Raw genomic sequence first — 15,329 nt, 5'->3', positions numbered from 1 at the left:
TATGGCAGAAGGTCAAAAGAATTTAACGCTACTGCCCATTTTATATCGCTCGTGGTAATGCCCATTTTCAAAAATGGAGACTAGGTAGTTTGAGAATCGGCGAGAAGCCGGCGATCTGAAAATCCTTTCTTACCGTCCACGCCGGAAACGATAACCACAAAAGTGGAAGTTCTAACCCCATGTCCCCTAGTTTTAGTTTCCCCTATGAGTGGAAATATCCTCTGCATCCATCTTGTCGAGCTCCCTCATTATCTTATATGTTTTGATAAGATCACCTCTCATTCTTCTGAATTCCAATGTGCATAGGCCCAACCTACTCAACCTATCTTCAAAAGTCAACCCCCTCATCTCCAGAATCAACTGAGTGAACCCTCTCTGAACAGCCTCCAGTACAAGTATATCCTTCCTTAAATACGGAGACCAAAACTGTACGCAGTACTCTAGGTGTGGCCTCACCAATACCCTGTACAGTTGTAGCAGGACTACTCTGCTTTTATACTCTATCCCCCTTGCAATAAAGACCAACATTCAATTTGCTTTCCTGATCTATAGAAGATTAGAATAACTTGTTTCAACCGAAATTCAAATATCTCAAGGTGTACCCTAGTATTTGATAAGCATCATTGATATCAGCTTCACACTGCCTGAAACATTCAATGAATGATTAATAATCCCATCTTTATTGATAAATGCCTTTCATTGTACACCTCTGTACTGTTTCCTGCTTCAATGTGCATTACCTTGCATTTATTTACACTAAACTTCATCTGCCACTGAAGTGGCGTAAGCTTCAAAATTAAGAACGAATGACACCGTGGGCATAAAGCACTCATTAGACACATGAGAGTACTAGTTCACCTTTAGTGGCCCGATGCAGTTTTCCATGCTGGAAGTACATAATGGCAATTTGGGAACAGGTCTGTGAGTTTTAATTAAATTAATATAGAACGGCCACACAATGCATAGAATGTAGAATGGGTAGGACAGGTTGGGGGGAGGGGGAGCTTTATTATTCCGGGAGGATCGGATGATTAATCAAAAGCCAAATATATCCTCAAGGGTATATTCCTTCAGTATCAATATGGGTGGAAATCTGTGACAGGAAATGTAGAAAATTAATACCAAGGAACTGCAAAAATTGATTAAATTGATGTGAAATTGCTTGAATAAATTCAGAGGGCTTCTCAGAAAGAAAATCTAATCATGGATGACTAATTACTTTGAATTAAAGCAGGCAGAAAGAGGAAACGCTGCAAAAGGAGGATGTAAGTGCAAGTCAGGAAAGCCTGAGAGGTGCATGGCACTTAGGAATAAGAGTGATCGGAATAGCATGAGAAAACATCAGGGCAGACGGGTAGAAATTGGTCCCCGTTTTAAGGGTGTAAAACGGGACTAAAAAAAGACCAATTTTGGGGCAAAAGGTCACGCCCCCTGATTTGCTCCAGGGCTACAGGTGTCACCATATTGGCATTGGCAGTTGCCCGGGTAACCATGATGCCTGCCTGAAATAGACGTTCGGCCCCTTGCATATATAAAATGAGGAATCTGACACCTGTTGCAGGACCCCTGCAGAAAATTGGACAGAGCTGAGCGGAGCAGGTGCTGGGGCCGGTCCGCTCAGGTTTCCCCAGCAGGAGTGCTCCTCCCAGCTTCACAGCGCTCCTGAGGACTACTGCCGACCTGCAAACTCCCCCCTCCCGTTCTCCTCCCCCCCATCCACCCCGGAAATTACAGATGTGCAATTGGGCCAGCTACCTCTGGAGGTGCCGGCAGCTCTCCCCTATTATTATAAATGGCCCATGGCTCAATTTATGGCAATCCTTGGGTTTGAGCACCGATGGAAGTGCACCATTAGTTGTGCACCTGAATATAGGCCAGAACGAATTTCTACCCCAGAGAATCTAAGATACCCTAACAGCAATCTAACAAGGTGACTGGCAAGTAACAGAGTCAGCTTGACAGAAGCAAAAACAACAACTTGCATTTCTATAGTGCCTTCAACGTAGTAAAATGTTCCAAAACGCTTCACAGGAACGTTATCAAACAAAATTTAATATCGAGCCACAGAAGGAGATATTAGGACAGGTGACCATAAGCTTGGTAAAAGAGACAGATTTTAAGGAGCAATTTAAAGAAGGAGATCGAGCTAGAGAGGTGGAGAGTTTTAGGGAGAGAATTCCAGAGCTTAGAGCCAAGGCAGCTGAAGGCAAAGCCACCAATAGTGCAGTGATGAAAATCGGGGATGCACAACAGGCCAGAATTAAAGGAGCAGAGACATCGTGGAGGGTTGTAGGGCTGGAGGCAGTTACAAAAATAGGGAGGGGCAAGGCCATGGAAGGATTTGAAAACAAGGATGAAAATGTTTAAATTGAGCCGTAGTCGGACCAGATGCCGATGTAAGCACAGAGCACAGAGGTAATGGGTGAACGGGACTTGGTGCAAGTTAGGACACAGGCAGCAGAGTTTTGGATGAGCTGAAGTTTACAGAGGATTCAAGGTGGGAGGCCGGCCAGGAGAGCGTTGGAATAGTCAAGTCTCTAGGTAACAAAGGCATGGGTGAGAGGTTCAGCAGCAGGTGAGCTGAGGCAGGGGGAAAGGGTGAATGAATGAAAGAACGAAGGAGATATGGTCACAGAGAAACAGATGAGGGAAGGAGAGACTATGACATACCAAGACAAGGAGAGGAACACTGATACAACTTGAGAGAAACTGACCAGGAGTGGGGGCGGGCAAGAGAGGGTGGGTCAACTTGAATGAAACTTGATAAGGAAGGGAAAGGACAGGGTTCTCTGGGAGAAGTTAGGTGAGTGAGAGGAAAGCTTCAGAGAAGCAAAGCAATTGAAAGGCCAAGTAGAAAAACATTTAAGAAAACAGAAGGTTGAAATTAGACTTTTGTGGCAATGCAAGCTGGGCACTAGTGAATGGGGAGCCCGGTTTACACTCTGCCCGATTTATCTTTCCATTGACTTCAATGGTGGGGTGTAAAAAAGCCTGCCAATCCGCTATCAGCCAGTTTGCGCTAGTCAAAGACCAATTTCACAACCATCCAGCAATGGGAATATTACGTTTCTCATTATGGAAGTGAGGTTTGTCCATGCTCCAATATTTGCTGAAATGATATTGGTACTCTCTACAGTAGCAGGAAGAGCACAATTGTAGTATGAGTTCTGATGAAAGGTTATCGACCTGAAATGTTCTCTCGGTTTCTCTCTCCACAGATGTTGCCTCACTTGCTTAGTACTTCCAGCATTTTCTATTTTTATTTCAGATTTCTGTGGCTAAATACTGTGCTACAAGAACAGGTCAGAGGCTGGGTATTCTGCAGCGAGTGTCTCACCCGCTGACTCCCCAAAACCCTTCCACCATCTATAAGCCACAAGTCAGGAGTGTGATGGATAAGTGCAGGTCCAACAACACTCGAAGCTCGACACCATCCAGGACAAAGCAGCCCGTTTGATTGGCACCCCATCCACCACCTTAAACATTCACTCTCTCCACCACCGACGCACTGCAGCTGCAGTGGGTACCATCTACAAGAAGCACTGCAGTAACTCGCCAAAGCTTCTTCGATAGCACCTCCCAAACCCGCGACTTCTAGAATGACATGGGAACACCATCACCTCCAAGTTACACACCATCCTGACTTGGAAGTATATCGCCATTCGTTCATCGTCGCTGGGTCAAGATCCTGGAACTCCCTCCCTAAAAGCATTGTGGGAGTACCTTCACCATACGGACTGCAGCGGTTCAAGAAGGAGGCTCCCACCACCTTCTCAAGGGCAATTAGGGATGAGCAATAAAAGGTGGCCTTGCCAGTGACACCCACATTCCAGAACAAATTTTTAAAAATTTCAAACATCTGCATTTTGCTTTTGTAGTTGTAGTATTTAGTTTAGTTTTGCCTATTGGAAATGTTGGTCATTTTCATCCCTTCTATTCCTAACAGTACGAGACAACGGCTGCAATCCTTGTGGTGATGGTGCTCCCACAATGATGTTAGGGAATTTTTTTTCCATTCCCAGGATGTGGGCATTGCTGGCAAGGCTAGGATTTATTTCCCATATCTAGTTGCACCTGAGAAGGTGGTAGTGGGCCATCTTCATGAACTGCTAATGGTTTGATACAATGGGAGTGGCTTGCTAGACCACTTTAGAGGTTAGTTAAGCTTGAAACACATTCCAGTATTTTGACCAGCGGTGATGAAGGAATGGCAGTAAATGTCCCAGGCAGGATGATGTGTGACTTGGAGGACAAGTTAGAGGTGATGGTGTTCCTACAACATTGCTGTCCTTGTTTATCTTAGTGGTAAAGGTCACAGGGAGGGAGGTGCTGTTGGTGAGCTGCTGCAATACATCCTGCAGATTGTACATATTACTGCCACAGTGTGCCTTGTGGATACTGATTCAGTTCAGGTCACAGCTGACATAATTTATTTTTGGATAATGCCACGGGGAGGAGATTACAATGGCTTTAGCCAAGGCACTGTGTACAGTTGTTTCAGGAAATGACAGATGCTCCATACCGGAGAGCTGGCAGATTCATTAAGAACATAAGAATTAGGAGCAGGAGTAGGCCATATGGCCCCTCAAGCCTGCTCCACCATTCAATAAGATCATAGTTGATCTTCGACCTCAACCCCACTTTCCCGCCTGATCCCCATATACCTTGATTCCCTTCCCTTAGAGTCCAAAAATCTATCGATCTCAGCCTTGAATATACTCAACGACTCAGCATCCACAGCCCTCTATGGTAGAGACTTCTGAAGATTTACAACCCTCTGAGTGAAGGAATTGCTTCTCATTTCAGTTCTAAATGGCTGACCCCTAATCCTGACCCCTTGTTCTAGACTCTCCAGCCAGGGGGAAAACAGCTTCTCAGCGTCTATCCTGTTAATCCCTCTCAGAATCTTATATGTTTCAGTTAGCTCACCTCTCATTCTTTTAAACTCCAGAGAGTAAAGGTTTAATCTACTCAATCTCTCCTCAGGAATCAATCTAGCAAACCTTTGTTGCACTGCCTCTAAGGCAAGCATGTCCTTCCTTAGGCATGGAGACCAAAACTGTGCACAGTATTCCAGGTGTGGTCACACCAAAGCTCCTGTACAATCGTGACCATCTTTAAAAAAGGGGACAAGTCCTACTGCGGCAACTACAGAGGAATCTCTTTGTTGTCAGCCATTGGGAAAGTCATCGCTAGAATCCTCCTCAACCGTCTTCTCCTTGTGGCTAAGGAGCTCCTCCGGACTCACAGTGCGGATTCTGTCCACTATGGGGTACAACGGACACGATCTTTACGGCGCAACAACTGCAAGAAAAATGCAGGGAACAGCACCCTTGTACATGGCCTTCTTTGACCTTACAAAGGCCTTTGACACTGTAACCATGAGGGACTATGATGCGCCCTCCTCCATTTCGGCTGCCCCCAAAGGTTTGTCGCCATCCTCCGACTGCTCCACGACGACATGCAAGCCGTGATCCTGACCAATGGATCCACCACAGACCCAATCCACGTCCGGACCGGGGTCAAACAGGGCTGCGTCATTGTGCCAACCCTCTTCTCGATCTTCCTCGCTGCAATGCTCCACCTCACACTCAACAAGTTCCCCGCTGGAGTGCAACTAAACTATAGAACCAGTGGGGACCTGTTCAACCTTCATTGCCTCCAGGCTAGATCCAAGACCGTCCCATCCTCTGTTGTCGAACTACAGTAGGTGGACGATGCTTGCGTCTGCGCACATTCAGAGGCTGAACTCCAAGTCATCGTCAACATCTTCACTGAGGCATATGAAAGCATAGGCTGACATTAAACATCCGTAAGACAAAGTTCCTCCACCAACCTGACCCCACCACACAGCACTGCCCCCCGCCATTATCAGCAAGGGCAAACATCGACGCCGAGGTTCAATACCGCCTCCAGTGCGCCAGCGCAGCCTTCAGCTGCCTGAGGAAGAGAGTGTTCAAAGATCAGGTCCTCAAATCTGGCACCAAGCTTATTGTCTGCAGGGCTGTCGTGATACCCGCCCTCCTGTATGGCACAGAGACGTGGATCGTATACGGTAGACACCTCAAATCACTGGAGAAATACCACCAACGATGCCTCCGCAAGATCCTGCAAATCCCCTGGGAGAACAGATGCACCAAAGTCAGTGTTCTCAATCAGGCCAACATCCCCAGTATCGAAGCATTGACCACACTCGACCAGCTCCATTGGGCGTGCCACATTGTATGCATGCCTGACACAAGACTCCCAAAGCAAGCACTCTACTCGGAACTCCTACACGGCAAGTGAGCCCCAAGTGGGGAGAGGAAACGTTTCAAGGACACCCTTAAAGCCTCCTTGATAAAGTGCAACATCCCCACTGACACCTGGGAGTCCCTGGCCAAAGACCGCCCTATGTGGAGGAAGAGCATCTGGGAGGGTGCTGAGCACCTCAAGTCTCGTCGCTGAGAGCATGCAGAAAACAAGTGCAGGCAGCGGAAGGAGCATGTGGCAAACCAGATTCCCCACCCACACTTTCCTCCAACGACTGTCTGTGCAACCTGTGACAGAGACTGTAATTCCCGTATTGACTGTTCAGTCACCTGAGAACTCACTTTTGGAGCGGAAGCAAGTCTTCCTCGATTTCAAGGGACTGCCTATGATGTACAATTGTCGCAAGATTTCCTTACTCTTGCACTCCAACCCACTTGCAATAAAGGCCAACATGCCATTTGCCTTCCTAATTACTTGCTGTATCTGCATACTAACTGTGTTTCCTGTACATGGACACCTAAATTACCTTTGAACACTATCATTTAGTAGCTTCTCACCATTTGTTCCAGTAGTGACATGAATGTTGCCACCGGGGCCAAGACTTCCCATTGTAAAAATTTCTAGTGTGAATGTTTACAATATCATCATTCTAGCAGCAGTTTGTGTAAAATGTTTAATTTCCGGCCAAACAATAGTTTTAAAGCATAGAACATGAAATATCCCCGATGGTATGTAAAAGCAGTGCCTGCTGTGATACTTGGACAGAATACCAGAAAGGTCCCAAATGTAATTCCTGGCTTATACTGATTTAGTTGATCTCAATGGGCCTCAGCACGCCTGGGCTAAGAAGGGGGAAATAATCAGCCTGGGTTTACACTCCTAATCACTATTTACTAATGCCTTCTTGTGTGCTTTTGGACAGAACTGGGCTTAATTGTGTGGAATAGTATGCTGACATTTGCTATCTAGGCTGACACGAGTGGTGTTCCAAATGGCTGCTGCTGGCCATGTCCCAACATATCTTCCTGGCCTGGCTTTAGGTGAGGTGAAAAGGATGAGGGGTGGGGGGGGATTTGGAGATGGGGCATGCAGAATATAATGAAAAGGTCCAACTAAAAAATGGTGGTAATTATGCACAGTAGATTAATGAACTACTGTTATGATCAACTAATGCCAAATTGAAAATAAGCTGTTTCTGGGAAACATGCTATACAGTTTTGGGGATTACATAACAATTAATAAAATTTGCTCCAAATGTTCATGTAAATTGTATTATTTCCTGCTTGATGTTATCAAAAAATATTTTTTAAATATTCTGTTTTTTTTATTCTTCCAACCAAAGTGAATAACCTTACATTTCCCCACATTATACTCGATCTTACTTAACCTGCATATATCCCTTTGCAAACTCTGTGTCCTCCTCACAGATTACTTTCCCACCTAGCTTTGTATCATCAGCAGACTTGGATATGTTACACCATCATTCAGTTCCCCAAGAGTTCAGTCTCAGAACCATTCATTTCCATCACTGCTGCCTTTCCCAGGTGCATGACCAGCTTGGTGAATTTTGGCTGTTTGGATGCTCCCTCCAGTCACTATTTTCTGGCCACCTCTATTGGTGGTATGGGCACAGAAACATAGAAACATAGAAAATAGATGCAGGAGTAGGCCATTCGGCCCTTCGAGCCTGCACCACCATTCAATAAGATCATGGCTGATCATTCACCTCAGTACCCCTTTCCCGCTTTCTCTCCATACCCTTTGATCACTTTAGCCGTAAGGGCCATATATAACTCCCTCTTGAATATATCCAGTGAACTGGCATCAACAACACTCTGCGGTAGAGAATTCCACAGGTTAACAACTCTGAGTGAAGAAGTTTCTCCTCATCTCAATCCTAAATGGCTTACCCCTTATCCTTAGACTGTGACCCCTGGTTCTGGACTTCCCCAACATCGGGAACATTCTTCCTGCATCTAACCTGTCCAGTCCCGTCAGAATTTTATATGTTTCTATGAGATCCTCTCTCATCATTCTAAACTCCAGTGAATACAGGCCCAGTCGTTCCAGTCTCTCCTCATATGTCAGTCCTGCCATCCCGGGAATCAGTCTGGTGAATCTTCGCTGCACTCCCTCAATAGCAAGAACGTCCTTCCTCAGATTAGGAGACCAAAACTGAACACAATATTCCAGGTGAGGCCCCACCAAGGCCCTGTACAACTGCAGTAACACCTCACTGCTCCTATACTAAAATCCCCTAGCTATGAAGGCCAACATGCCATTTGCCTTCTTCACCACCTGCTGTACCTGCATGCCAACTTTCAATGACTGATGTACCATGACACCCAGGTCTCGTTGCACCTCCCCTTTTCCTAATCTGCCGCCATTCAGATAATATTCTACCTTCGTGTTTTTGCCACCAAAATGGATAACCTCACATTTATCCACATTATATGGCATTTGCCATGCATTTGCCCACTCAGCTAACATGTCCAAGTCACCCTGTAGCCTCTTAGCATCCTCCTCACAGCTCACACCACCACCCAGCTTAGTGTCACCTGCAAACTTGGGGATATTACATTCAATTCCTTCATCTAAATCATTAATGTATATTGCAAATAGCTGAGGTCCCAGCACTGAGCCCTGCGGCACTCCACTAGTTACTGCCTGCTATTCTGAAAAGGACCCATTTATCCCGACTCTCTGCTTCCTGTCTGCCAATCAGTTCTCTATCCACGTCAGTACATTACCCCCAATACCATGTGCTTTGATTTTACACACCAATCTCTTGTGTGGGACCTTGTCAAAAGCCTTTTGAAAGTCCAAATACACCACATCCATTGGTTCTCCCTTGTCCACTCTACTAGTTACATCCTCAAAAAATTCCAGATTTGTCAAGCAGGATTTCCCTTTCATAAATCCATGCTGACCTGGACCGATCCTGTCACTGCTTTCCAAATGCGCTGCTATTTCATCTTTAATAATTGATTCCAACATTTTCCTCATTACTGATGTCAGGCTAACCGGTCTATAATTATCCATTTTCTCTCTCCCTCCTTTTTTAAAAAGTGGTGTTATATTGGCTACCCTCCAGTCCATAGGAACTGATCCAGAGTCGATAGACTGTTGGAAAATGATCACCAATGCATCCACTATTTCTAGGGCCACTTCCTTAGGTACTCTGGGATGACATGAGAGGTCATTCCACCATCCAGTGCTCCCAGCAGGGAGTGTACCTTGGCACTTATGGAATTGCTAAATCATTAAAATATGGGAGCCAGGATTGATTTTCAATGTGTTCATTGATTAATTGTGATATTGCTACTCTCTAGTACTTGGAAGTCTTGATTAACTGTTGGTAGTAAGTTAAGACACCCTTCGCAGAGTGGTCAAGAACTAGGGGGCATAGATTTAAAGTAATTTGTTGAAGGTTTAGAGGGGATTTCAGGGGAAATGTTTTCACCCAGAGAGTGGTGGGGGTCTGGAACTTACTGCCTCAAAGGGTGCAGAGGCAGAAACCCTCACCACATTTAAAAAGTGCTTAGATGTGCACTTGAAGTGCTGTAACCTACAAGGTTACGGACCAAGAACTGGAAAGTGGGATTAGGCTAGATAGTTTTGTCAGCCGGTGTAGACACGATGGGCCGAATGGCCTCCTTCCGTGCTGTAAATTTCTATGATTCTATGATGCACTCATCACAATAATCAGCATCAGTGATATTAATAAATATTGTATATGCTCAGTGTCCATTTTCTGTCTGATTTCACTTTTGAGAAGCGCCTTGGGATGCTTTACTACATAGGCGGTGCTATATGAATGCAAGTTGTTCGATATCATTAATATTGTAAAGCTTGAACTGCCCTTATACCCAGCACTTTGAATATTTGAGTCCAAATGTCCAAACTGGGATAAGAACGAGTATAAAAAAGGTGGACAGGATGATTCTAGTGTTTAGATAATTGAGCTACTCGAAGAAGCTCAGAAGCATTTGTTTACTCTGGCAGAAAAGACAAGTTGGGGGAGGATGATTGGCGAATCTGGATATAAAGATTTTGGATAAAGACAAATTGGGAAGAACTTCATTTAAAAAAAATCTAATTTAATGACGAGTTAAAATTGTGAGGACACCCTCAAAGCCTCCCTGATAAAGTGCGACACTGACATCTGGGAGTCCCTGGCCCAAGACCGCCCTAAGTGAAGGAAGTGCATCCGAGAGGGCGCTGAGCACCTCGAGTCTCAACACCGAGAGCATGCAGAAATCAAGCGCAGGCAGCGGAAAGAGCGTGCAGCAAACCAGTCCCACCCACCCCTTCCCTCAACAACTATCTGTCCCACCTGTGACAGGGTCTGTGGCTCTCATATTAGACTGTTCAGCCACCAAAGAATTCACTTCAGGAGTGGAAGCAAGTCTTCCTCGATTCCGAGGGACTGCCTATGATGATGATAATACAATTAGAATGTAAGGATCCTGAAAAAAATCTGGAGTCGTGACTCTTCCCATCTCAGGGGAAAGGGAGGGTGAAGTTGGGTATTTAAGAAAAAGTGCAGAATGTTCTGGGGAAAGAGAGCAGGCATGGTGAAAGGCTGTTGTGATACTGATCTACATTGCAGCCCTGACTATTACAACACACTGGAGTAGACATTCTGTACTAGCTGGGTGCAAAGCATCATATGGGTGGAGCGCAGAGAGGAAAATCAGACGGAAAGAATTGGACACTAGTAACGGAGTCCGCCTTGGAAGGAAATGGACTGGGCTCCATTACGAACACGCAATCTTCCCTGCCCAAGTGTGCTCTCTGCCCTCCACCCAGGCAATAATTTATATGAGAATGTGGAAATAGTTGCCACATGGAACGGCGGAAGCAGATAGTATTGATGTACTTAAGGGAAAGCTTGATGCATACAGGGAGGGAGAAGGAAATAGATACAAGAGCAAGGTGGTAAGATGTAATTAGAGTGGATAGAGTATGGTGTGGGATATAAACACGGGCATAGACCAGTTGGGTCGAATGGCCTGCTTCTGTGCTACAAATGATTGTAGTATTTGGGATCTAATTATAAACGGTGAAGTGAGCCAACTGCCAATACACAAACACAGCAGTGCCTTGGGCTGCCGACCTGTCAGTTTTAGGAGGGCCATCAGCAGGGTTGATTGACATTCCGGGCAGAATTGTAGCGTTCTGGGCACATTTCACACATGGGCAGATGAAAGTGATCCTCCACCCTATACACTCATACAAACACACATATACAAACTCGCATACACATTTCTGGGCCGATTAATTAACAGGGGTGGGACGCGGCTACAGATCTGGATGGCAAACATCTGAATGAACAGCCAGCAACCAAATAGAATTTGGAACAAGCCGAAAATAAACGGCGCCACTGTTATGTTCAATAAAAGCCACAGACAGGGCTCACCAGAAGATACATTCTCAACATGTAGTTAATTAACAACATAATGTCACTGCACTTTTTCCCATCAACCATTTGGTTGCAAGTAGTTGTAAGTTTAGTGCACAAATGGGAGATGTAACAGCAGCACCAGTCAGGGATACATGGGGAAACCTTGGGCGTATTAAACACACAGTTAAGCTGTATGTACGTTTCATTCATAAATAGCACGGGGCGATGAATTAAACGTGCAATGCGGCTAAGTTTCGCCACCCAGGCTGACACATCTCCTGCAGGTTTGGTGTGCCGCAGCAATCGTTTCCTTTCACAACCTGTATGTGTTGCTTTTTTTTGTAGAATAATTGTTTTGTTTCAACGCATTTTCGCGCCCGTTGTTGCGACGTGATCGAAATCCCATCTGGCAGAGCTGGATGTGAAGCCGGCGGGACAGCGGGAGCCGAGGAGAGGAGGAGGGGTGGGTGGGATATTTCTTACAATTGTGAATGGAGAATGAGACCCCACAGAGACTAAAGCGTCCAGCTGTGAGAGCCGCTGTTTATGCTTCGGCCATTCAGCTTAGTTCCAAACACAGCAGCAGTCCCAATGCATCCATCCCCGTACAACATCCCTCACAACTCCTCACACCCACACCTGGCATCTTCCCGTGCACTTTTGTCCTCCACGAGCTGTATTCCGTAGAAAAAGATGACACAAGTCCTAACGATTGCCCTGTGCCCGTCCACAGTAGATTCTGGATGCCAACACCGAGCCCTCTCTCACCCAGTGCCGTTTGCTTTCCCATTTTCTCCCAACAGATTAAAATAACATGCCTGCGGGTTCAGTGTAATAGTATATGGGAAATTCATTAACACCGTTGTTCCTAACTTGGCCGGCTACAGAATCCCTTACACAATCTTACTTTGTCTGATTTCAATCAGCAAGCAGAGAAATATATGAAGGGAATTAGAGCAAGTTTCAATGAAAATGCAGCAGTTATCGGTGTGAACAGCGTTACAGAATGTTACAATCCCAACAATATCACCAGTAAATGCTAACATTACCATGAAACCATTGGATATTGTTGCCAGCAAATACTAGTATCAGTGAATACTATTACCAATGATTACTATTACCATTAGCTGTAATTACTATTACCAATAAATTCTGCTATTAACAATTGGCACCAATGTTACCTGTGAGTACTAATATTACCAATGCACACACATTATTAACAGTAGCATATCATGGATCAATCTCATCAGTAAGCACTAATATTACGTCGAGTATTCAGATGTAGATCTAGTGCCCACACACACTAATAACAACTGGGATGTGGCCACTCGCGAGTACTATAATGCCAATATCTAAAATTCTAATGTCAAATATCGCAACTCGAAAAAATGTTACTTTAGGGCCGTGCTGTCCTTTAGCGAAAGATTGAGCAATTTCAGGTCAATTTCCTCCATTCAAATCCAGCTGAGCAGTGGATCCGACCACACTGGGGCTGACTGCAAGACAAAGCGCGAGGAATGGGGAAGTTGGCGGTGAATGAATGGGGAACTGGATGATGCCCTTACCCTTGAGGAAGTAGACCGGAGTTGGGTAGGAGGCTCCCAACAGTGCGGTGAGCACCGTGTTGACGGTGCTGTCGTGTCTGACCAGGTCGAATCCTTGGCTCCTCTCGTCATACAGGACGAGGGCGGAGTAGAAGCCAGCTTGAAGCCGGCTGCGCGGCTCCTCGGCCGGGATGATGTGTTGCAGACTGACGGAGCCTTTGGCTCTGCGTTTGACGATGGTGTTGCAGCGGACGTTGAGTGAACCGCTGATGTGACAGGCACTGTAAGCCAGGAACGACCTGCAGTCCAAAATCAGGCATTTGCGCCCGTCCTGCCTCACGAACCGCTTCACCTGGCTGCACTCAACGTCCGATACCTCCATCCTCACTAGACCCCCGCGATCCGCATCTGGCTGCTGGCTTTGGTTTGTAAAGAAACAAAGCACAACCAGCGCCCGTAGCACGGACTCCAGCACTGCTGTGAATTCCCAGGAGAGCACTGGCCCCTCCTTCCCTTTTTATGCACTCATCTTATGAATGGAGCACGGCTCCATAGCCATGTATGGACAATGACGTTTCATCACGGGGTAGCTTCGTACTGGGGATAGGGTCAACTGTTACTCTAACACAGCTCTGTATAAACACAAATAGACACTCAGGTATATACACAGATCTACACAGATACACTCAGGTATACACACACACAGAGATACATGCACAGGAGACAGGATTAATAAACAATCTCCTAGTAAAAAATCCCCTTGGAATGAGTGATCATAGCATGATTGAGTTTCAAATTCAGATGGAGGGTGAGAAAGTTGGATCTCTAACCAGCATACTAAGCTTAAATAAAGGAGACTATGAAGGTATGAAGGCAGAGTTGGCTAAAGTGGATTGGGAAAACACATTGAAATATGGGACGGTTGATGAACAGTGGTGTACATTTAAAGAGATATTTTACAACTCTCAAGAAAAATATATTCCAGTGAGGAGGAAAGGGTGCAAGAGAAAATAAAGCCATCTGTGGCTAACTAAAGAAATAAAGGACGGTATCCGATTAAAAACAAGGGCATACAAAGTGGCCAAAACTAGTGGGAGGACAGAAGATTGGGAAGCTTTTAAAAGCCAGCAAAGAATGACTAAAAAAATGATTAAGAAAGGGATGATAGACTATGAAAGTAAACTAGCACAACATTTTAAAATAGATAGTAAGAGTTTCTATAGATATATAAAAAGGAAAAGGGTGGCTAAAGTAAATATTCGTCCCTTAGAGGACGAAACCGGGGAATTAGTAATGGGAAACATGGAGATGGCAGAAACTCTAAACAAGTATTTTGTATCAGTTTTATGGTAGAGGACACTAACAATATCCCAACAGTGGATAGTCAAGGGGCTATGGGGGGGAGGAACTTAACACAATCACAATCAGTAAGATAATGGGACTAAAGGCAGATAAATCCCCTGGGACCTGATGGCTTGCATCCTAAGGTCTTAAAAGAAGTAGCAGCAGGGATTGTGGATGCATTGGTTATAATTTACCAAAATTCCCTGGATTCTGGGGAGGTCCCAGCAGATTGGAAAACTGCAAATGTAATGCCCCTATTCAAAAAAGGAGGCAGACAAAAAGCAGGAAACTATCGACCAGTTAGCCTAACATCTGTGGTTGGGAAAATGTTGGATTCCATTATTAAAGAAGCAGTAGCAGGACATTTGGAAAAGCAAAATTTGGTCAGGCAGAGTCAGCATGGATTTATGAAGGGGAAGTCATGTTTGACAAAGTTGCTGGAATTCTTTGAGGATGTAACAAACAGGGTGGATAAAGGGGAACCAGTGGATGTGGTGTATTTGGACATCCAGAAGACATTTGACAAGGTGCCACACAAAAGATTACTGCACAAGATAAAAGTTCACGGAATTGGGGTAACACATTAGTATGGATAGAAGATTGGCCGACAAACAGAAAAGAGAGAGTCGGGATAAATGGTTCATTCTCTGGTTGGCAATCAGTAACGAGTGGGGTGCCGCAGGGATCGGTGCTGGGATCCCCAACTATTTACAATCTATATTAACAACTTGGAAGAGTGGACTGAGTGTAACATAGCGAAGTTTGCTGACGATACAAAGATG

At 45.2% G+C, this 15,329-nt stretch overlaps 1 protein-coding gene across 1 annotated transcript in view; it reads right to left on the bottom strand.

Annotated features, from left to right (window-relative positions):
- dusp4 (dual specificity phosphatase 4) overlaps positions 1 to 13,677 on the bottom strand; it is a 34,092-nt gene extending 20,415 nt beyond the window's left edge. Inside the window, exon 1 of the mRNA XM_070880216.1 lies at positions 13,225 to 13,677. Coding sequence (XP_070736317.1) covers positions 13,225 to 13,585 — 361 coding nt within the window. The 5' untranslated portion in view covers positions 13,586 to 13,677. The remainder of the gene's footprint in view (positions 1 to 13,224) is intronic.
- Between the last annotated feature and the right edge of the window lie 1,652 nt (positions 13,678 to 15,329).

Source organism: Pristiophorus japonicus, chromosome 1 (assembly GCF_044704955.1).
Source record: "Pristiophorus japonicus isolate sPriJap1 chromosome 1, sPriJap1.hap1, whole genome shotgun sequence".
In the NCBI taxonomy this organism is placed as follows: Eukaryota; Metazoa; Chordata; class Chondrichthyes; family Pristiophoridae; genus Pristiophorus; species Pristiophorus japonicus.
The sequence above is the reverse complement of the archived record's forward strand: the minus strand, read 5'-3'. Positions and strand labels throughout refer to the sequence as shown.